This window comes from Cervus canadensis, chromosome 14, assembly GCF_019320065.1.
Source record: "Cervus canadensis isolate Bull #8, Minnesota chromosome 14, ASM1932006v1, whole genome shotgun sequence".
Lineage (NCBI taxonomy): Eukaryota > Metazoa > Chordata > Mammalia > Artiodactyla > Cervidae > Cervus > Cervus canadensis.
The window spans coordinates 42,632,664-42,658,037 of NC_057399.1; the positions used below are offsets into that span (position 1 = coordinate 42,632,664).

Below are 25,374 nucleotides of genomic sequence, written 5' to 3' on the forward strand. Positions count from 1 at the left end.
GGCTCCTCTGTCCTCCACTATCTCCTGTAGTTTACTCAAATTCATGGCCATTGAGTTGGTGATACTATCTAACCATCCCATTCTCTGCCGCCCTCTTCTCCTTTTTGTCTTCCATCCTTCCCAGCATCCAGGTTTTTTCAAATGAGATCTCATGAAATTAAAAGACGCTTACTCCTTGGAAGGAAAGTTATGACCAACCTAGACAGCTTATTAAAAAAGCAGAGACATTACTTTGCCAACAAAGGTCCGTCTAGTCAAGGTTATGGTTTTTCCAGTGGTCATGTATGGATGTGAGAGTTGGACTGTGAAGAAAGCTGAGCACCGAAGAATTGATGCTTTTGAACTGTGGTGTTGGAGAACTCTTGAGAGTCCCTTGGACTACAAGGACATCCAACCAGTCCATCCTAAAGGAAATCAGTCCTGGGTGTTTACTGGAAGGACTGATGTTGAAGCTGAAACTCCAATACTTTGGCCACCTGATGCGAAGAGCTGACTCATTGGAAAAGACCCTGATGCTGGGAAAGATTGAGGGCAGGAGGAGAAGGGGACAACAGAGGATGAGATGGTTGGATGGTATCACCGACTCAATGGACATGGGTTTGGGTGGACTCCGGGAGTTGGTGAACAGGGAGGCCTGGCGTGCTGCAGTTCATGGGGTCGCAAAGAGTCGGACACAAGTGAGTGACTGAACTGGACTGAACTGAATCCTTTTAACAAATTTTCTCCCCATTTATTACCCCATTTGCTAGCTCTACTCCAAGGCCTCCCAACCCTACAAAAATCTCATGGGACTGTTACTCATCTGCATTCTTGTTTTGCTCCACCTGTCCCACAAATCTCCAACAGAGGATTACCATAAAACACTACCTTCCTTGTTTTATTATTCCCTACTGATCTGAGCCCTGCTGGGGGTGGGGGGGAATCTACAAACATGCATTCATTTTATGCAGCTTCATTTGTGGTCAAAGTTATCCATTAATCCTTTACCCTATCTTTTGTCATTCCCTTTCCTTCTCCTCCCTCTAGCATAAACTTTCAATCCTTTCTTCTTGCCTTATACCATATATCCAGTCTTGCTTTGAATTCAGTGAGGGAGAAGGGAGAGACTGAGGCCAGCAGGAAGGGATTCCCTTAATTTCCAAGTCTCCCTAGAAACTTTTAATAGTCCATTCCCTTCAATGTTAAAAAAGATGAAAAATGTCTCTTTCCCATTAAGTCAGTTTCTTTAAATGTGTTCTCCCTTTTCTCTCACTCAGCATTATTCTTAACTTTCAATAATTTAAACTCTTTCAATATCTTTGCTATTTCCTGCTTTCACAAAGAAAAAGTGTTAAAGCCTCTATTATATTTTTTTTACTTTAACACCCTCCCTTAACCATGGCAAATCCTTGTTGCATTCTCTCTCCTCACTTCAAATATTTCAAAACCACAGTGTAATTTTAACATTAAACATTTTATTCTTTAGTCTACTTCACCTGTTCTTATCATTTGACCTTAAAGTATCCTGGCAGATCCTAACTGTCAAAACTTACTGGACCCCCTCTGCATCAGGACACTACTAACCACTCCCTCATTCTTAAAATTCTCTCCTTCCTTGTTTATCTTGATAGCTTCTCTTAGATTTTCTCCTGACAGTTCATTCTCCACCACAATTTTACAAGGCAACCTTTCACGGCTACTATATATTACCCTCAGGATTCTGGTTTCTGTGTGGTTCTTGGTAAACTTTCCCCCTTGACTAACCATCTAATAACCTGTATTTATATGAGACCACATCTGTAACTCCTACCTTTACCCCTTTTGGTGTCAGAAAAATACATATTTTCAGTCTAATTTTCAAAGGTGTTTCACCTTCTCAGCGTCTATTCCCAAGACATCTTCCGCATCTCAGTATATACCCAGTCATCCAAGCCAGCGCCCCGAGTCATCCTGGCTTCCTCCTTCTCCCTTCACACCCACTTTCAGTCAGCTGTTAACGTTACCCCATACGGGGCTCTTAGCGTCCCATCTTTCACCTATACCGCTAAAAATGTTAGGCTAACTCTTTAGAAAGGGTTTCATAATTTAGTTACCAAGTCACAATCGTAATTCCCCATTTTAATTGTCTTATGTATTTACTGTCTGTCTCAACAAAAATGTAATTCAACAAGAACAAAGACATTATCTTCCTTATTCACTAATGATTTTCTGCCTGGGCCAGTGAAGTGAGTACCAAAATTCTGAATCAATTTATCAGGAAAATAGTCTCACTCTGCTTCAATTCCCATCATTTACACTGCTTTAAAAGGAGAAGTATCTGAAATTTAAAATGATTCAATGGCTATCCATCCACCAGTTCTCTTAAGTTGAAGTTCTTCAGGATAACACATTGGTGTTTTTCATACTTGTTTCCCTCAAACATTATGGTCTGATAATACTGAAATGCGTACTAGAAATGCTTGAAGCGAAGTTTTCTCTTATGCCTCTGTCCTCCTCTACTTCTCCATCTGCCTGTCAAAATTCTGCCTATCTTTTAAAATCTTGTTCAAGTTATCATAGCCCCTTCATACACACATCCCCCACAGGGGATAAAAAGCCACTGGAAGTAAAATATGAAAACAAATAATTACAGTGGCTTTAATTAAAGACGCTGAACTCACACTACAGTACTACGAGAGGAAAAAAACAACCCTTTTTAAAAGGCTGAACCCTTGGGAGTTCCCTGGTAGTGAAGCAGTTGAGAATTGTGAGAATCTGTGCTTCCACTGCAGGGGGCATGAGTTCAATCCCAGGTGAGGGAACTAAAATCCCATGTGCTGCATACTAAGATCCCATGTGCTGTGTGGCTTGGCCAAAACAATAAACTAATATCATAATTTGCCATTAAAAAAAAACAAACTGAACCCAAGTTTTCTTTGTAGCTTTGTCATATAATAATAGTTTTTCTGACCTATTCATAAATAGGTGTGATGAACAAAACTTCACATAGGAAAGAAGAAAACATTAATTAAAATCCTAAGATGTACTTCATCCCAAACTGTCACGTCCTCTCATTTCATGCAACAATGTTGTAAAGTAGTAACAACAGCATAATAGTGGACATTTATAAAGCACTTACCATGTATAAGGATTTATTATAGATATTTTATGTCTTAACTGATTTAATCCTCTCAATAATATAAAGTATATATATTGTCCATTTTATAGAGAAAACTTAAGGCAGCAACATAAAAAGGAATGAAAATTAGTGCATTTTATTTTGTTTACCATTCAACTTAAGGAGGGAGAAGGAAATGGCAACCCACTCCAGTATTCTTGCTTGGAGAATCCTGTGGGCAGAGGAGCCTGGAGGGCTGCTGTCCATAGGGTCACACAAAGTTGGACATGACTGAAGTGACTTAGCATGCATGCATGCATTGGAGAAGGAAATGGCAACCCACTCCAGTATTCTTGCCTGGAGAATCCCAGGGACAGGTGAGCCTGGTGGGCTGCCGTCTATAGCGTCACACAGAGTCGAACACGACTAAAGCGACTTGGCAGCAGCAGCAACAACTTAAGGATGTTGTATCACTAAGAAAGGAACAGTTTTGATATGTAAACATAACCTACCCTTTACAATAAAGACTTAAGAGTGAAACACTAAGTTTAAACAGCACAGTTTTTTCACTCTCTATAGTTCCTCAATCCAGCTAAAATAAAAACTCTTTTAAGATCTCTGTGGTTAAGCTGTAGAATTACCTTTCTCTTCCTCCCTCTTCTGGCAGCTTTTGGAGTGGTTATGTCAATTGCTTTAGTCACATCCTATAAAAAGAAAAAAAGATGAAACTGATAAATTATGCCACAACTGAAAGAAAGTTTCTTAAATTAAAAATCACAAACATGTTTCACTGAAAGAACTAGGGGACTTGCTTGAAATTATAAACTTTCAAAGTCTTAATATTATCATTACAAAATAAGAGGAATTACTGGTATCTCTGTCCAAAAAAAAAAAAAATTTGTCAGATCAAATATTAAAGTCACACTTGCTAGTACACTGGGAGGTTTGTCTATTTAAATTTACAAAACACGAATCTTTCTACAGCAGAATCTTCAGTTTTAGGTCTGTTAACGTTAAGAGGTGGTCAGGACTTGATCGTATAACAATTTTATGACGCCTAGAAGGGCTGAGTAAGTATTCCCATTCAGATAATCAAATACAGAGCTGGAAATAAATGTAGGTTTATAAAAATTTGGTTCAATGTCCTTTCCCATACATCCATCCATCTAGAAAATTAAACACCTCACTTTAAAAATATTCCTAACAAACAGTAAGCCAGTCTTTTAGCTATACCTCATATTTTGCACAGCAAAATAACTTTACAACATCCAAGGACCTCCCTGGTAGTCCAGTAGCTAAGACTCCGCACTCCCAATACAGGGAGCCTGGGATGGATCCCTGATCAGGAAACTAGATTCCATGTGCTGCAACTAAAGATTCCTTTCCCAGGCTGCAACTAAGACCTGGAGCAGCCAGAAAGTATAAAGATGAAAAAAATACTTTATAATATTATATTTAATATTCACACAAGGAAATAAGTCTTCAATATTTTCCCATTCATTACTTGACTACTTTGAAGATTACTTTCTACTTTGCCACAATCAACTCATTTTACAATTCTTCCTTGCAACAAGATGGATTCAGAATGCAAGAGAAATTAAACACACCTCATTGCTGGCTTTTTCTTCATGGTCAGTATCTTCCTTTGAAACACTTGTTTCTTTTTCTTCAACTTCAACATCAGATGACGCATTTGACTGTTTAGCTGATGCCTATGAACAATCAAATCTATTAGTTTCACAAAATAATTTTATCTGAACTTTAAAATTTGTGCCCATAAAAAATCAAAGCCTGTTTGTAAGAAAGCTAGGAAAGTACTCTTATTTCTGTTGCACAGGATACTTCTTTCTAATATGCACAATTTATAAACAGTTTTAAATGCTATTATTCCTTCAACTGATGCATACAAGCTCAGCAGATAAAATGATGAAGCAGAAATTAAAAGTACAATTACAAAGAATACCACCCTGATGTTCTAACCAACACCCAACAAGATACAATGTAAGGTGATTTAGAACAGCACAGACCTACACTATATTCAACTACTGTAATATTCTGGATAAGCTAATCTAAAAAAGGATATATGTATCTATACAGATACATATATCATAACTTTATTTAAGGACCTTGACTGATCTATATTTCAAACTTAGTTTATTTAAAATGCAGATTCCTGAAACCCAAACTTAAGTGATTCTGATTTAACAGACACTGAATGGGAGTCAATAATCATTAATTTTTAAAAGTACCCCCAGATGAGAAAATACTTGTAAGCAGGTGACTTAGAGTCCCTAGAGTTTCAAAATACCAACCAAATGATGACAACCAGAGATGAGGGTAAGGCACGTGTTTACAAGATGATGGCAATGTAATCCAAACTGTGCGCCTTTCTAGCTTTTTCCTTTGGATAGTCGTCTACACTGTTAGCCCTTTTCCTTTTTTGTAAAAAAGGCAATGCTGATAATCCACAAATTTTATACAGGTATATTAAAAAAATGTACAAATGTGTCCAAAATTACTTATAGCACTATAGAGATATTTATAAATTAATGATGGCAAATTTTTGGTGTTTCTTTTATGTAAGTTTGGGCTTGAATGCTTGCACCAAACCCCAGGAATGTGCCATTGAGGATGTCTGGGCTAGGAACACAGAGTACATCACACCAGCATCATCATTCACACTTATTTTAAGAACAGAAAACTGTTGGGTTTCATGCACACAACCAACAAAATATTTCATTGTGAAATAGCAAATTCCAAGTATCAACATGTATCATGAAAATTACCTGGAGATTAAGTAGGTAGATGGGAACAGAGAATAGAGTGACTATGCAAGACAATCTGGAGAATGAAAATGACTTTGAAGGCACAATCATAGGATGCATAATCCAAGTTAAATCACAAAAAGCTATTTTCAGGAAATAATCAACTCAGTCTCTTGGGACTCCCATTACACAGTCAAGGCAATAAGGACAGGAAATCATTCATCAATTCTTACATTGGTGCAACAAACATTTAGTGGATAACTATTCTCTCCACACATATATAACAATGCCAGGCACATAGGACACATACAACTTCTTTGTTTATAGAATAAGCCTGTGGCAGTTAAGACTAGTACAGAAGCAATTATGATATATGTACTGTAACAAATAACTTGTGGGTGGCTAATGAAGGCACTTATGCACTCATCTAATGCAGCCCAGTAACATCAATCAAAGATTTAAATATTCGAGACACAACAGCATTTGAAGGTTTCAACAAGAGAAAAAAGCCTGGCACAGACAAAGAACTAAAAAACATATAGATTTAAAGATACAAACTTGCAAAATTTTCAATGTGTTGCTATTTCCTTCAGGTTTACTCACACTCATCCAGTTTTTAAAAATTCAAGTCTGAATACATACACACACACACACACACACAAACCCAGAATAAAAAGGTTTAAAGGTTGCTCTTATAGAAACCAAAAACAAATATAATGTGCACAGTGCTATAAGTATTTTTGTCACATATTTAATTTAACCCACATGAAGTTCATATTCTAATTTTATAGATTTAGAAATTAAAATAAGAAAAAACACATCCTTTGTTATTAAACCTAAATTTAAGAAAACAGTACATATGGCTTTAAATTCAGTACATTAAATAAACTTCCAATCAGGTTTAAATAACTGAATATTTCCTAGCTTTCTGAGATCTGTTTGACCACAAAGGCAATATTTTCAGTTATTTAGATATAAAAGTCCAAGGTTCAACCTCACAAAAACTTAATCTGAAATTTACAAGGCTCTTCAATTATTTTCCTATAGCTAGAGTAGTGATTCTTCACCCAAACTGAGTAAGCAATACTAAACTATGTTTTATGCAATGTGACGCACCTGTTGACTTGAAAATTTCACTTTCGGATTGTTATCTATCTCCCATAAACCTTCATTAAAGCCTTTTCGCTTATTTGGTTTGCCGTACTTTTCCTTATTTTCTGAGTAAGGAAATATGTCCTTTGGGCCTAAAAAAGCACTAAAAAAGGAGGGGGGAAATGTGAGTGTAACGCAATCTCAAATATAAGTGATTAAATACTACTACCCTATGAACACAATTATCAAAAATTCTTAATCTAAATGCATTAAACATCATACATAAGTTAAAGGGTAGCCACAAATAACTGTTTAATTCCAAACACCTTTATTAAATTCAGTCAGAAATTTAATCCTAGATCCATAATTCTATTTAAAAAAAAACACAAGTTGCACAATAATGTACTGAATGCCACTAAACAGTACATTTGAAAATGATTAAAATGGTAAATTTTGTGTAAGTTTACAAATTTTTCTATAAAAATGCATAAAAATAAAAAAAATGTGACAAGATTGCATTAATCAATACATTTAAATGAATTCCAACTATAGTTTTACTTCAAAGTAATTTGGAGTATTATACAACTCAAAACACTGTCAATAAGGTATATGTATGTTTTAATATTTGTTTATTTATGTGTGTAGATTTTTTGGAATAAATGTTCAGAATGTTTTTGTATTCAATGAGGGAATCAGACGTTATGGCTAGTTTGTTCATTTATGTGTGTATACACATATATACACATGGGCATGTATACACATATATATTATAGTCAATTCTTTTTATTCATGATAATTATATTCTAAAATGTCATCATGAACACTCAATTAAGGAAATACTATACCACTGCTGCAGGAGAAATACAGGGTAGGTTCCTCTGGTCATATTTTGTCAACCAATCAATATATAATAATGTTTTATGCAGTTTTCTGTTTAAAGACACCTTTAGTATACATTGGTAATTCACGAACACTGAACTTATAGCCAACAGCTTGTGTACCCCTCACTTTCCCCGTAAGGCATAGCAGTCTCCCGGCACTGAGGAACACTGGCACCACTTTAGGGTGCTGTTATAAACAACAGGTTCTTGGCCACCTGACGCGAAGAACTGACTCATTTTGAAAAGACCCTGATGCTGGGAAAGATTGAAGGCAGGCGGAGAAGGGGATGGCAGTGGAGGAGATGGTTGGATGGCATCACCTACTCAATGGACATGAGTTTGAGTAAACTCCAGGAGTTGGTGATGGACAGGGAGAGGTGGCATGCTGCAGTCTATGGGGTCGCAGAGTTGGACACGACTGAGTGACTGAACTGACTGGTAAACAACAAAATGACCAAGGAAAAGGTACAAAAATGCAAAATCCATGACACTACACAGACTGCAAAAAGGACACCTGTTTACAGTATGACAGCTGAAACACGGTAAAGCATAGCCTTCCTCCAGCCTCAGCGAGGAATGCGTGCATCACGTCACTCCAGTTTCTGCCACTGCACACAGTACCATGAAGACCCCACAGTTAAAGACTTAGGATTACAAGTAAACTTCAGTAAGCAGGCAAATTCATAAATGTGGAACCTGTGAATGATGACAATTATTTGTGTGTGTGTGTGTGTGTGTGTGTATATATATATATGTCTTTACATATAATCCCCAGAACAAACCCCTTGTTTATCTCCCTAAATCAGTCAGTTCTGCAGAAGTTTGTCAATCCTATAAAGGTAGATTCAGAGAATATGTAAGGTTTTTGTCATAATAGTTGATATATATGTATTCTCCAAAGCAAGAGAATCAAATTACTACTCATTTCCTCTAAAATATGCTATAATTTAAGATTATTAATTACTAATTATGTATCACAAATTCCGTATCCGCTGCAATTTTTTAAGAATTAGGGACCTATGACTATAGTTAACATTCTAGTTTAGAGTATTTTAAAAGGCTTTAGAATAAAATTTCAACAAGAGACTAAGAGCTCTACTTAAATATGATCAATTATATAAGTTAGCTTTAATTATTATTTAAATTTTTCAGTTTACAAATACTCAAAGTATCCATGTATTTTAATTGCACATCAGTTAAGGAACACAAATTATCATGATTTCATCTGATCTAGAAATTCAGATTTTTACTAAGCATTATTCACTCCTACCTGCAATCTAAGCTTAGAAAATTTTAACATATTTAGTTAAAACAGTAAAGCAATTCCTCCAGCATAATCATCTCCAAATTCCAAGAAAATGATCTGAATTAAAACTCCACCAAAAATACAATATATACCTCCTGGTAAGAACAAAGTGATTCTCCCTCCTAAAACCTCACAACTTCTATAAGGCTAAGAGATGTTATCAGATTTAGAAGCTGTAAAGAATGAGAAAGTTGGGTACTAAACAGCAATGCGGAAAGTGAGACTAATTTATAGTTTGAAATCCCCAAAGGGTTCAAAACTGGTGATACCAGGAACTTCAAGAAGTGGAAGGGACCTTAAAACATTAAATACTTAATAAAATTACAGAAAAATGTCTTAAAACCTCAAACATGGGGCATTTTTAAATGATTCTAAACCGAAACGCTATTCAAAAGGGAAAACTGATTCTTTCTTGTTGTTTAGTTGTCCAGTCGTATCCGACTCTTGCAGCACACCAGGCCTGCCTCCCTGTCCTTCACCATCTCCCAAAGTTTGCCCAAGCTCATGTCCACTGCATCAGGGATGCCATCCAGCTGTCTCATCTTCTGACACCCGCTTCTCCTTCTGCTCTCAATAAAAACTGATCCCACCATGATATTATCTAGTGTATAAAGGTTTCAGTCAAATTTATATGGATTATTTTTCTTTTCCCAAAACAGGTAGTCCCTACTTTGCCTGACAACAAGAGACCACAAAACTGACCATGAAAGGCAATCTTATTGAAAAATAGGAAAACTTAAAATTGTTCCATAACCTTCAGAAGTTGTCAAAATATTACATGCACTATTACTGATAGTGTGTAAGGAAACTGCGTTGCCATGCCCTCCTCCAGGGGATCTTCCCAACCCAGGGATTGAACCTATACCTCTCCTGCCTTTTCTGATACATCTACACAAAAACTTGTACACAAGTGTTTACAGCAGCATAGCAGCAAAAGTCATTAAAGACCACATATTGTATAGTTCAATTTATATGAAATGCCCAGAATAGGCAAAATGATTATTGATTCCCAGGACTCCCTGGCGGTTCAGCGGTTAAGACCCCACGGTCCCAAAGCAGGGAGCCCGGGTTCTACCTCTAGTCAGGGAACTACATCCCATATACTGCAACTAAGAGTTTGCATGCCACAAGTAAAGAACCCACGTGCTGTAACTAACACCCAGCACAGTCAAATAAATATTTTTAAAAAATGATTAATGGTTCCCTATGGCAATACAGGGGAGAGACAGGAGAAACAAGAAGTAACTGCTAATGGGTACAAGATTTCTTTTTGAGATGACGATGTTCTAAAATTGTACTAACAGCTACATGATTCTGGATATACTAAGATCTATTATATGTTTTAACTGAATTGTTTGGGATATGAATTGACATCTTAATAAAGTTGTTAAAATATTTTTCAGTGAATACCACATTCCAAAGGAAAAAAAAATGATCCAGAACTTTACCAACTACAGATAGCCACTGTTTTCACCATTTGTTTGTAGTATATGTATCTATATAAACATGTAATTTTAATGTATATGCTGCTGCTGCTGCTAAGTCACTTCAGTCGTGTCCAACTCTGTGCGACCCCAAGGACGGCAGCCTACAAGGCTCCTCCATCCATGGGATTTGCCAGGCAAGAGTACTGGAGTGTTTATGTATATGCTACTGATCCATATATACTTTTTCAAATTATAACGAACATCTTTTCACATCAACAGTTACTTAACAGCTAAATACTATTTCACTGAATAAATTTCCCCAAATTAATTTGTCTACTGTCAGACCATTTCCTGTATCAAATTTTCTATTATAAAATGTAGCTATAATAAATAATGTATTGCTCCATCTTTTCACATATTTTCCTAATAAATTCTAAGTAGAACTGCTGCCTCAAATGGTATATTCAAGACTACAGAGCTCCTTAATGAGATTCAAAAAATTATGGTGGATGAAAAAAGAATCCTCCCATGTTGTCACCACAAAAAAGAAATGACTAATTATAGGACCTGATGGAGGTTGGAGGTGTTAGCTATCACTATGGTGGTAGGTAAGCATGATGCAATATATAAATGTATCAAAATCAACATACCTTCAGCTTGTGCAGTATGCATCAATTACATTTCAATTTTAAAAAAGAAGAAGAAAAAAAAAAAAAAAAGAAGAAGAAGAAAACACAGGCACACACAAAGAATCCTCCCCAGGGATGCAATCCCATAGGTTTGGTGAACAGGGATCAGATTAATTTTTAAGCAGCCATCACTAGTCCCCAAGGGCACAACCTTCTGTAGCTGTAGCTTTGATTCATCCTTCAAAGCTTTCAATTTTTAAATGACATATAAATCTCAAAGAAAATACACTAAAAACAGTAATAGGTTTAGGGGTTTTTTTACCCTAAAAAACAGTAAAAATGATGTGCTTCCTTTGTGGAGAACTTTCAATGTTGTTTAAAAAAATTTTTTAATAAAGATATACATTAATTGAAAGCACATCACCCACCATATTCCAGAGCTGAAAGCAAACTTAGGGATCACCAAGATCCTCCTTGTTAAAGATTAGAAAACTGAAAGCCAGAAAGATTAACTGATGCAAGCAAGGTTATTGAGCTACTCAATAGCAGAGCCTTCACTCTGTACAATGTTCCCTTAAACAGGTTCTGTTTAACCACTGTAATACAGTCTCTGAAACACTGATTTATATATTAATAAAATATCCCTATACATATGAACTCAGTTCAAATACCAATTGTCAAAGCCCACAAGAATTAAAGCTAATGGAAAATGTCTTAAGAAAAAGCAAATCACTAACTACAGCATTAATTTTATAATTCTGAAGCAACTTAAATAATTCCAAAGCCTGCAAGTGTGTTTCTTACATAGCATATGCCTAAAGTGTGTTCCGGTGTATCCCAATTTTTCAGAATCCAAGCATACAGAAAAGCAGTCATCTCTCTAAAGTCACTTTTCTGGAAACAATGTATATACCTACAATAACATACACATACATGCCTCACAAAAACTCAATTACCACACACCTAAAAGCGTCCTTTAAAGCAAACCAGAAGTTGCATATAAAAAAATGGGATAGGCAAGTTTATCACGGCTGAAGACTTGAAGCTCAAAACTCATTTAACTGCTGTCAATTAATAATACAGAGACTTATACCTTTTAAAACACTGACTATAACTTGATGTTGCATTTCCCTATTATTATTAAATCACAAAATATGAAACATACTGTTTTAAACTACATTTTATAACAGCACACACTACTTTATAACAGAAAATGACTCAATAGACAATTGATACACCTACCATGTGTATCAGGAACCTGACAATACAGAGATGAAGAAACAGTTCCTCTCATAAGAAATCATACAAACTCCACACCAACACATACAGCTATGTCTGTAGTACTGAAACTGTATAGAACTCAGTGTAGAAGAAAATGAAATCCTATCCTATGATTTCTTTTCTCATTCCTTTCTTGTGGACAGGTGATACAAAAAACTAACCAACCAGCACAACTTTCCCATTCACCTTCACTCCTAATAACTGCATATTAGGCAGGTTATTGAAACATATTGAAACAACCTATGATGGGTATTTTCAAAGTTCCTAGAATTGAGCATCTAACATCTTTGAATTAAGACAAGTAAGAGCAGTAAAGAGATAAAGTGGCAAAAACACTATCTTCATTTAAAAATTTCTAGACTTTAGAGAAATAAGTAGACCTGGATGAGAGTATTCCCTCAATTAACAATGACAATTAGTCAGCAAAAAAAAAAAAAAAAAAAAAAATGCATTGCAAGCAACCTAATAAGCATACTTACTAGTTGTGGAAAAATAATATGCAACATTATTTTTAATTACTAATAGTTGACATTTCACATTTAATACGTGCCAGGCACTGTTTTTAGCATCTTTCATGTAATATATTATTTGCACCTCCAATTCTAAGGTAGAGTATTTTATTGCTCCCATTTTATAAGGAAGAGAAAGACAAGGCTAAATAAACCTGCTCAAGGTCACAGAGCAGATAGATAAAAGGCAGGATTCAAAGACACTCTTCTGACCCAGCTGTCCTAAACACTGTGGAAATGCTAGCTAATGGACAGCAAAATCATCATCAACAAATCGATTTTACCTAGGTCATAGAGCTTTCAGTCTATTACCAAACATTTATTTAACAGTTACTATGTGCCCGGCCACTGCTGAGTTTAAAAGGTCAGCTTTCATTCCAATCCCAAAGAAAGGCAATCCCAAAGAACGCTCAAACTACTGCACAACTGCACTCATCTCACACGCTAGCAAAGTAATGATGAAAATTCTCCAAGCCAGGCTTCAGCAATACGTGAACTGTGAACTTCCAGATGTTCAAGCTGGTTTTAGAAAAGGCAGAGGAACCAGAGATCAAATTGCCAACATCCACTGGGTTATCAAAAAAGCAAGAGAGTTCCAGAAAAACATCTGTTTCTGCTTTATTGACTATGCCAAAGCCTTCGACTGTGTGAATCAAAATAAACTGTGGAAAATTCTGAAAGAGATGGGAATACCAGACCACCTGACCTGCTTCTTGAGAAACCTGTATGCAGGTCAGGAAGAAACAGTTATAACTGGACATGGAACAACAGACTGGTTCCAAATAGGAAAAGGAGTACGTCAAGGCTGTATATTGTCACCCTGCTTATTTAACTTATATGCAGAGTATATCATGAGAAACGCTGGGCTGGAAGAAGCTCAAGCTGGAATCAAGACTGCCGGGAGAAATATCAATAACCTCAGATATGCAGATGACACTACCCTTATGGCAGAAAGTGAAGAGGAACTAAAAAGCCTCTAGATGAAAGAAAGAGGAGAGTGAAAAAGTTGGCTTAAAGCTCAACATTCAGAAAACTAAGATCATGGCATCTGGTCCCATCACTTCATGGGAAATAGATGGGGAAACAGCGGAAACAGTGTCACTCTATTTTTTTGGGCTCCAAAATCACTGCAGATGGTGACTGCAGCCATGAAATTAAAAGACGCTTACTCTTTGGAAGGAAAGTTATGACAAACCTAGACAGCATATTAAAAAGCAGAGACATTACTTTGCCAACAAAGGTCCATCTGGTCAAGGCTATGGTTTTTTCAGTGGTCATGTATGAATGTGAGAGTTGGACTGTGAAGAAAGCTGAGCACCGAAAAATTGATGCTTTTGTTGGAGAAAACTCTTGAGAGTCCCTTGGACTGCAAGGAGATCCAACCCGTCCATCCTAAAGAAGATCAGTTCTGGGTATTCATTGGAAGGACTGATGCTGAAGCTGAAACTCCAATACTTGTGGCCACCTCATGCAAAGAGCTAACTCACTGGAAAAGACCCTGATGCTGGGAGGGATTGGGGGCAGGAGGAGAAGGGGATGACAGAGGATGAGATGGCGGGATGGCATCACCGACTTGATGGACATGGGTTTGAGTAAACTCTGGGAGTTAGTGATGGACAGGGAGGCCTGGCGTGCTGCGATTCACGGGGTGACAAAGAGTTGGACACGACTGAGCGACTGAACTGAATTGAAGTGCCAGGCACTTAAGTAAATAATGATAAACAAGACAGACAAGGTCCCTGCTCTCCAAGCTTTTCACTTGTTGGTGAAGGAAAAGAAAAAAAAACCTTTAGTCATCACCGCAATGGAAAAATAAGCATAAAAAGAGGATATGAGCTAAGAGCTAAATGACTGAAAATCTGTTTTCTCTTTGTTGGGAAAGATAGGTCTTCAATCAGAAAGGACCTGAGACAAGTTACATCTGTGTAACAGTGAAAAAGAAAAGGTGATGAGGTTGGAGACATAAGAATAGACTAGTCCACAGAGGGTGTTATAAAACAGCACCTGTAGGGACTTGCCTGGTGGTTCAGTGGTTAAGACTCTTGAGTTTCTACAGTCATCAAGACAATATGGTACTGGCACAAAGACAGAAATATAGATCAATGGAACAAAATAGAAAGCCCAGAGATAAATCCACGCACCTATGGACATCTTATCTTTGACAAAGGAGGCAAGAATATACAATGGAGAAAAGACAATCTCTTTAACAAGCGGTGCTGGGAAAATTGGTCAACCACCTGTAAAAGAATGAAACTAGAACACCTTTTAACACCATACACAAAAATAAACTCAAAATGGATTAAAGATCTAAATGTAAGACCAGAAACTATAAAACTCCTAGAGGAAAACATAGGCAGAACACTCTCTGGCATAAATCACAGCAAGGTCCTCTATGACCCACCTCCCAGAGTAATGGAAATAAAAAGCAAAAATAAACAAATGGGACCTAATTAAACTTAGAAGCTTTTGCACAACAAAGGGAACTATACGGAAGGTGAAAAGACAGCCTTCAGAATGGGAGAAAATAACAGGAAACAAAGCTGACAAAGAATTAATCTTAAAAATATACAAAGAGCTCATGTAGCTCAATTCCAGAAAAACAAGCAACCCAATCAAAAAATGGGCCAAAGTACTAAACAGACATTTCTCCAAGGAAGACATACAGATGGCTAACAAACACATGAAAGGATGCTCAACATCACTCATTATCAGAGAAATACAAATCAAAACCACAATGAGGTACCATCTCATGCTGGTCAGAATGGCTGCCATCAAAAAGTCTACAAACAATAAATGCTGGAGAGAGTGTGGAGAAAATGGAACCCTCTTACACTGCTGGTGGGAATGCAAACTAGTACGGCCACTATGGAGAACAGTGTGGAGATTCCTTAAAAAACTGGAAATAGAACTGCCATACGACCCAGCAATCCCACTACAGGGCACATACACCAAGGAAACGAGAATTGAAAGAGACACATGTACCCCAGCGTTCACTCAGCACTGTTAACAATAGCTAGGACATGATAGCAACCTAGATGTCCATCAACAGATGAATGGCTATGGATAAGAAAGTTGTGGTACATATACATAATGGACTATTACTCAGCTATTACAAAGAATACATATGAATCAGTTCTAATGGATGAAACTGCAGCCTATTATACAGAGTGAAGTAAGTCAGAAAGAAAAACACCAATACAGTATATTAACGCATATATATGGAATTTAGAAAGATGGTAACGACAACCCTATACACGAAACAGCAAGATACACAGATAGAAAGAAAAGACTTTTGGACTCTGTGGGAGAAGACAAGGGTGGGATGATTTGAGAGAATAGCACTGAAACATATATATTGCTGCTGCTGCTAAGTCGCTTCAGTAGTGTCCAACTCTGTGCGACCCCATAGACGGCAGCCCACCAGGCTCCCCCATCCCTGGGATTCTCCAGGCAAGAACACTGGAGTGGGTTGCCATTTCCTTCTCCAATGCATGAAAGTGAAAAGAAACAGATGTCCAGTCCAAGTTTGATGCATGAAACAGGGCACTCAAAGTCAGTGCACTGGGACAACCTAGAGGGATGGGATGGGGAGGGAGGTGGGAGGGGAGTTCAGGATGGGGGACACATACACACCTGTGGCTGATTCATGTCAGTGTATGGCAAAACCCACAACAATACCGTAAAGTAATTAGCTTCCAACTAAAATAAAAAATAAAAAAAAGACTGCTTCCAATGCAGGGGGCACAGGTTTGATTTGTGGTCAGGGAACTGAGATTCCAACATGCCTTGCAGCACAGCCAAAAAGTAAGAATTTTTTAACAACAGCATTTATAGACAGAATTTGGGGGGTTTTATCTGTTGGTAATGTTAACAAGGAGGTCACTGAAAGGCTATGGACAGAGAAAATGACATGATCTGACTGAAATATCAAGATCACTCTGACTATATATGAAGAGTGAAAGCTGAGCCCAAGATAGGGACAGGACACTATTTCTAAGAGTAACTGTGATACGAACTTTTGCCATAGAGGAGATGGAAAAAAGCAGATCAGAATACATGTTAAAGGAAAAGAATTAAGACTTGCTGACTGACTAGATGTGGGGAGGAAAAACACTATAATAAGAAATCAAGGATAACACTAAGATTTTTGGCTCCAGCATCTTCGTCAGTCTCATTTACTAAGAATCTGTTTTCAATATATTAGTTTTAAGACATCTAGTAGACCATCATGTTTGGTATACATAAGAGTTTACTGTTATATAGTGTTCACAACTTCGGTGGATAAATTAACTGCTGCTGCTAAGTCGCTTCAGTCGTGTCCGACTCTGTGCAACCCCACAGAGGACAGCCCACCAGCCTCCCCCGTCCCTGGGATTCTCCAGGCAAGAACACTGGAGTGGGTTGCCATTTCCTTCTCCAATGCATGAAAGTGAAAAGTGAAAGTGAAGTCGCTCAGTGGTGTCCGACTGTGCTTGGACCGCAGCCTACCAGGCTCTTCCATCCATGGGATTTTCCAGGCAAGAGTAGTGGAGTGGGGTGCCACTGCAGATAAATTAACTATGAAAGGCGTAAAAAATTATGAAAAATCAAATGTTTGTAGCTCAGGAAACAAATGCAGTTACAAACGGATTCTGCTCTAACTTCACAATAAAAAAAAAAAATCTAATTTACAAATCAGTTACAAATAACTGTGCTTCCCTGGTGTCTCAGAGAATTCCATGGACAGGAGAGCCTGCCAGGCTCTGTGGGGTCACAAAGAGCTGGACATGAGTGAGAGACTAATGCTACTTTTCACTTTTATGAATATCTAGTCTTCTAATTGTCATTTCTTTTTCCATGTTCTTCCTTTCCCATCTTCCTAACTACAGGCTCCTGGATTAAACTCCAAATTATGCAAATTCCAAACAGAAAGGTTCAAATAACCGCCCTCCCAAATTCTGAGGGGGAAAAAGGCAAACACTCACTGAAATTCAGTTTCTAAAAAATTAACCTTACATACCAAAACATTAAGTCACCAGACTAATAGATACAAGAGCACTGCCTTTCCAAAGGTGACAGTGTACTTATGAGATCACTGAGGCACAAAAACTACAAATGCATTTTGAAATGAAAATTTAGTATCATTAGCTTAATTTTAATTTCCTGAATATATTCTAATTTTTGAGTATTAGTAATTCACCATCTTCATTTCCCACTTAATAATACCACTGTTATGTTATTAACCAAATGATGCTTGTGAAAATTTAGTTCTTTGGCACAGTCTGTTTTGATTTATAATCTGCAGATATTTACAACATAAAAATCCTCATTTTTAAATGTTGAGGAAGGGATGATCATTCTTCTAAATTTAACATAAGAATGACTATGTGTTAGTCACTCAGTCGTGTCAAACTCTTTGCAACTAAATGGACTGTAGCCTGCCAGGCTTCTATGTCCACAGAATCCTCCTTGCCATCTCCTTCTCCAGGTCTATACTATAAGGATATATAGAAATTCTAGGGAATGTCTAACTCACATTACTCTGATATAGTTAGTATTCAATCTTCGCATGCCTTTGAATTATCTGGAAGGCTACTTAAAACAGACTGCTGGGCTCCACTCCTCCATTTCTGATTCAGTGAATCTTAAGTGGGTGAGGTCCGGGAATTTGCATGCCTATCTAAAGTTCCCATGTGTTGTTCCCATGTAGGGAGCAGCTTGACCTGGGACCACACTTTGAAAACCCTTATTCCAATAGAGACTACACAATTTTTCATTAAAAGATACCTTCCCTATTAAATTTATGGAAGTTTTAAATGGTAGATTAACCCAGATAATCAGAAACTCATTTTTAAAAAATTTTTTAAAAATTAAATTTTTATTTTCAAAGTATATTCAAATTTTTATACTCAAAGTAATTATGGTGAAGGCCAACACAATTCTCAACTCAAAACTGGATTTTTTTTTTTCAAAACTGGATTTTAAAGAAGACAATTATGTGGCACTGCATGATGTCATTAATATGAAATGTCAAGAACTGGCAAGTTTAGACAGACAGTAAACTAGTGGGTATCTAGGCCTAGGGGACAGGAAATGAAGAGTGACTGCTAATGGTTATGGGAAGTAAATATACTAACATCCACTGAATTTTACGCTTTACACAACTGTATGATGTAAAGTACATAAAAAGCTATTTTTAAAAATTTTTTGAAGTTCATACAGTAGTAAGCAATGTTAAACAAATGTCATTGTAGACACTCTTAAGGAACATGTAATTTTAACTCGAGTGGCACCAGTTTTGTTTAACCTGAACCCAGGTAAACAAGTCTACCAAAATTATTACAAATTCTAAACCTAAAGATTAAAACTGGTGAGGTTATATGCTACTTGTAAGGCTATTAAAATATAGGTATGTAGTAGTATTCTTTTTCAGAATTAATGAGATAGCCCCTGGAGTAATCCTCCGCACATAGAAGTAACAGTTCAGTATTCAGCTATAATTTCTGAGAAATTAATTTGCTTCTCCAAATCAGTTTCTGCCCAGAAATCCACCCGGGGCAGCAGAACAGTAACAGTGGCTCCCAGAATCATACAAATACATACGGAAGGAACTATTCAGATTTCCTTTCACCTTTCCCACAACATACCATTAGTGTGGCTAAAATCACAAAGTCTAAAATACGGTGTCAGGTTATCATTACAAAAAGCACTAATTACACTAAACATGAATACTGAACACCTTGTTAAAACTTTCCTTACACACTTTCTCATCCATCGGTTATTTTCTGACTGCTGAGGATCAATTTACATTTTTTATGATTAAGGACATCTGCGCCAGTAAAAGTTAAACCTGCAGTGTCTAATTTAACATAAAAATAAATTTAAAAGGGAAACTTGAAGACTTCTTTCCAAGTTCAAAGATGATTTTAATATTTTCTGTTACTTTATTATTTTCTCTCTTAATTAACCTCTACTTGCTTTTCGTTATATACCCAATGAATCTGCTAAATTAACTCTGATTTGCCTTTAAAGCTAAAAGGACTTACGTCTCATGAGTTCCAAAAAAGAAAATCGGTAGTTTGTTTGTGGGTGGTTTTACAGCTCCATCAGGAACTTCATCTACCTAAAAAAAAAAAAAAAGATCAGAAAAATTAAAATCTTTTAAATCATACACACGTAAACATACCAGAGTAAACTGAAAACAAGACATCCAAAAGGGTATCTGCTATGAAATGGACCAGTTCTACAGGTCCACAATCCTTTATCTCTAGTTCTGAAACTCAAGAAGCTCTGGAAAAAAAAGGCTCTGAAATCCAATATATTTCTCAAAACTCATGTGATAGCAAAACCTGCATAGAAACTGAAGCTATTCCATCATTTCTTTTATCCATCTAGCATTCTACTGATGCTTCTCTGCAGAAATGTAGTGTTAGATTATCATTTGCCATCCTAGACCTTATCAGCAGAAAGATGTATTGTATGTGGACCATCACTACCATTCTAAAACCCCAAAATTCTGAATGTTCACATAAACCTGGCCTAAGTACTCCAGATAAGGAACTCTGAATCTGTTCAAAAATTTTAAATGCTATTTCCACAGACAGGCTATCCAAATACCGGAGTAATGTAAAACCAGACATTAAAAAGGTTAAAGCAGTACTTTTCCAAGTCTGAAACATATACTTATGAAAACATCTTAGACCTACGTGGCTGAGTAACAGGAGATTACCTATTCTTTTTCATTTTTCTTTTAATATTTTAATGCTTCTAATTAAGGAAGGAAGACGGTAACAGGTACTGCTATGTCAAACACATCTATAATAGCTGTTACTTTCTTACCAGAGTTAAGGCCATCAGACAGAAGTATTTAGCCAGAATTTAACATTTCTACTTCATTATTTACTTAAATTTCATAATACAATTTCTATTTCATTCCTTTCAAAATTTCAAAGACATGTCAATTTAAAAAATATCTGTTGACTTTGTTAAGAAGGGTACGACCAACAGAAGACCTACTATGCTCCTTATGTATGAGCATAAAGAAATGGTTTAAGAAAAGACCATGAGGGTGATTTCACTGGTTGGCAGTCTGAAGGTTTCAGCCATCAATAAGAAAAATTAGCACCCAACACCTTTAGGAACTTAATTTCCTCACCTATACGAATAAGACTGTACTGACTTTTCAGCTTTGTCACAAATTGTGAAAAATCCTTAGGGGCCTTAAGATAAGGGATACTCCTGTCATCTCAGATCATATGCTTTCTGCCAGCAAACAGCTTTAAAAGTTAATGCAAATGTCTAGCACCTACAGAGTTTAATAAACGCAAGGCAATTTTTCAAAAATGGACTTTAAAAATTATTATTACTGGTACAGGATTACAAGAAAGCACAAGATTTAAAAAGTAATGAAGCTTGGGATAAACAGAAAATGTTAAAATCAAAACTGGAACACTGGTTGTCACTTTCCCAGCTGAGACCTTAAATATATACTCTAAACTCTCTAAAGCAAAGACTTAGAATTCATAAGATTGGAGAGAAGATAGAAAAATGAATACAATTCTTAGACACAGACAATATCAAATCTAAATGCAACTGTTTCTAAGAAAAAAAAAAAAAGGTAAAAGAGACTAAAATTTTCCATTTCAATACAAATTAAATTGGTATATACAGCATCTATTAAATGAAACACTCTGGCCCTCTTAACGCTACTTTATTTTGCTTTTGTTAGCACTTTTAGTCACCTAACAGACTGAACCATGTGGGGAAAATGATTTAGAAGAGTAATTTTTAAAACATTTCCACTTGGTTTTAAACTACACTGCTACACAAAAATTTGAATGAAGATGTATCCCATAACCTCAGATTTTCTAACGTCTCAAAATAATCATGCTCAAACCGCAAAAAATGTTATCTTGGGGGGGCCTTAAACCTTCTCAGTTTGCCTATCCTCCACTTAAACATGAGATAATTTTTTAGTGCATGACTTACATACTAAGGATGGGGGGATACGATAAGGATATTCAGTTTACATCTATTGCTCTGAGAACTTTACAATCCATTTGGAAGTCAAAGAATGCACATAGAGTTAAAATAAGATAATCACAAAGGAAATAAAGTGTCACATATACAGATAAGAATTATGATTTAGAATTTTTCCACTAAGACTCCAACTGAAAAGGTAGACTTAATAGACTAGGAGGGAAAAGTTCTTTCCAGGTTGGAACGAAATCTATAAACCTGACTTAACAGCTGGATGGGAAAAATTAGAAATGGTGAACATTTTACACTTGGACAGCACTCAGCAACTCCATGATTCTCTGTAACCAATGGCTTATTTTTCCTCCCAGCTGACATAATTAAAACTATAGGATTTAATTATCTTTAAGAAACACACTCCTCAAGAAAGAGTAAATTAGTGGAAATTACAGCTTTAGAACATCATGTGTATGTTTAAAAAGGCTCTTGAACTTACTGAATTCAACCTTTTTCAGGTTCTATCACTATATTAGAACCTGAGTCCTACCATAAACTAAAAGATCTTTTCCTGAAAATGGTGCTTTTTTAAAAGACAGTCTCAATTCCCAAATGTCACAAAAAACCCTGAGTTCTGAATCACTTCTCTGTACTACATGTGAACCAAGGAATGTGGGTTTACTCTTTCACCTATGGGAGACAATCAGAGGTGAAACAACTTCTTCAAGGTCATAAGGCAAACTTCACCAATAAGAACTTGAAAATGAATTTTCTAGACTTTCTCTGATGCTACCTTACTGTAAAAATTTCCAGAATACCCAGTCCTAGCTTTCATTGAACCAGTCAATCCAGGCCTCATTAACTATAAAACAGGAAAGAATACCTATGAATTCAATTTAATCCCATACAACCTTTTGACACCCAATAGTTTGCATAGATTCCATTGCTACTTTGGATTTTACTCAAAATTAAGAAAATGTCGCAGATTCTTTACCATCTGAGCCAACAGGAAAGCCCCCAATTTTTTTTAAAACACAAAATCCGTATTTGTTTTCACCTACAGTGGAACATTAATGGCATCATCTTTAAATATTTCCTATTAAGAAAACCTGCCAAATAAACAACCATAGGAAAACACCTAAGTATGCCAAAACACCTGGATTTTTAAATTACATGGAAGATTAATGGGCAAAAAACTAAAAAGATCAGGTTACAAATGAGACCAGAGGAAAGTGAGAGAGAGAAAGGATACGAGGCGGAGTGGGGAGGTGAGAGAAAAGGGTAGGAAGTAGGCCTCTGAGGAAGGTAGCACCGCTAAACGCGAAGGCTAAAAATCACTTACTCGAGCTGGCCAATGAGGATAACCTTTCATCTTGGCGAAGATGAGGTCCCCAGGTTTGAAGTCGCGAGTCATGTTTCAGGGGCGAGGCCGAGGGTCCGAAGCCCAGGGAGGAGGTGCGGCGGTGCGGACTGCGAGAGGATGCGGGAGGGCGGACCGGGGCCGCGGCTCCCGCGGTGGCGGGAGGGGGAGGATGCCTCGGGGTGCCCCGACGCGCCTGCGAGGGAGAGCACCGAAGGCGGTTAAAGCTCAGAAACCCGAAGGGAGGGGCTGTACGGAGAACGCCGGGGGAGGGGGAGGGGAGGCCTGAGGAGGGGTAAGGGTGGGGGGCGGGAGGGGGAGGGGGAGAGCCGCCTCCCGCTCCTCCCCCGCGAGTGCGCGGCCTCCGCAGCCCGAGAGCTGCCCCTCCAGGCTTCGCAAGGTCCACCGCTCGACGGCCGAAAAGACGCCACCACCTGAGGCAGAGATGCTTCTCAGTCCCCCATTCCCCTTCCTCCCGCCCCATCGTTCCTCCGTCTTTTTCCCCTCGAAGCTGAAGCCCCAAGAGGGTGGGAGGTCGGCGAGAGAAGGAGGGGGGAGAAAAAAGATGGCAAAAGGCAGGGGAACGTTGCCCTTCCATCCACACACGGCCTCTCCCACAGCCTCCTTCCCGACGGTCGCAGCCCCGGGCCGAACCTCGACTCCCCGGCGGGCCGCGGCCACTTCCCAGCTAGAGCCAGGAGTGAGGCCACCGAGGGGGGGCGGGGAGAGTCCCCGCCGCCCGCTCACCTGCTGGGGCCGCGGGCGGCGAGGCTGCGGTGGCGGGCCGGCCGCCTCTGTCCGCGTCCACGCAAGCCACCTGCGCCACCAGCTGCCGCAGAGGCGTCCCAACGGCCCCGAATAACAACCGCCGCCGCCGCCGTCGCTGCGCTGCTCCCGCGCGGCTCCCGCTCGGCGCCCGCTAGCACTGGGGCGGGACCAACTGCTCGCCGAAGGAGGGGGGGATAACGCAGCACCCGCCAAAGGTGTGTTGCCCAGACGCGGAGCTTCAGGAGACCCTATATCCTCAAGTTCGCTTTTTCCTACCGTTTGCAGCCTGATGGAGAGAGAGACGGGTGCGGAGGAACAAAGAAGTGGAGGCAAACAGTTCGGCCCGCTGTGGCTCCCCCCTGCGGTTTGCGGAGTGGTCGGGCCCGGCCCGCCCCTGCTGGCTGCTCTGCGTGTGTGTATTTGTATGTGTACTGTATGTAAAAGGCGGGGAGGGAGGAAACGATTGTTGTGGACAGGCTTTGGGGGCGGGTGTCCGGGCCTCCAGCCCTTGGCTGTGTGTTAGAGAGAGCCTGGCAGCCGAAAGCTGCGTGTTCTTGCGTCGTTTCCCAGGGTGGAGAGGTTTTTAATGCTGCACTTGCGCTGTTTGCACCATCCAAAAAAGAACTGTACAAAAACCCATAGATGAAATCGGAGCATGAGGCAGTTGCACGGTGTGCAGCTTGCAGGCCTCTTAAACCTCGCTGAAGGGGCCCTGCAGTCTCCTTTTCCTTGAAATTGTAATATGAGAAAGCCCCATTTCTTTTAAATTTAAAGCACCAAGAACTATTAAGAAATATGAAATCCTAACAAATGCAAAACCTGCAGGCTAGAAAACAATGACAGGAAAGCATAAGCCATTTAGATAGGATGTGGGTTTGGGCATTACTATATTTTGGCTGCATCTAAATTTTATTTTCCTAGTAAAATGGTAGCTGGTAGGTGGTACTAAACCTCAAATGTTTCTCTCTCAAAATACTCTTCAAAGGATTTCTAAATTTTTTTTTATCCTTTAGCCAATACATTTTTAATAAGTTGGTTATAATTAAGTCCAGCCTTCTGATGTAAGTTGATATTTTAATATTTTTACTGTATCAGAACTACACCAGAACTTTCTTATTTAACCACTAACATTCACCCAGTTTCCCAATAAATGTAGCAATGAAAGCATTTTGAAAACTAGTACAAACTGATCTTAAATTTTGTTGCATCCTTCATTGAGGGCCCCCCTACCCAAAGTGCCTACTGAGTCTCAAGCACTCTTAGATGCTAAGGATATAACAATGAACGAAAAGTACGGACAGTTCTCATTTACAACTAAATGAAAATAT

General features: G+C 38.2%; 1 protein-coding gene across 4 annotated transcripts in view; it reads right to left on the reverse strand.

Moving 5' to 3' along the window:
- LOC122452816 (PC4 and SFRS1-interacting protein) overlaps positions 1-23,474 on the reverse strand; it is a 39,547-nt gene extending 16,073 nt beyond the window's left edge. For 3 of the 4 annotated variants that reach the window (XM_043486484.1, XM_043486485.1, XM_043486487.1), the window contains exons 1-5: positions 23,261-23,468; positions 19,992-20,068; positions 6,958-7,096; positions 4,684-4,788; positions 3,718-3,780 (exon numbers count right to left, since the gene is read on the reverse strand). In XM_043486484.1, the coding sequence (XP_043342419.1) occupies positions 3,718-3,780; positions 4,684-4,788; positions 6,958-7,096; positions 19,992-20,068; positions 23,261-23,332 (456 nt within the window). In that variant the 5' untranslated portion in view covers positions 23,333-23,468. Of the gene's footprint in view, positions 1-3,717; positions 3,781-4,683; positions 4,789-6,957; positions 7,097-19,991; positions 20,069-23,260 lie in introns of all 4 variants that reach the window. The other variant, XM_043486486.1, reaches the window with a different exon arrangement.
- Between the last annotated feature and the right edge of the window lie 1,900 nt (positions 23,475-25,374).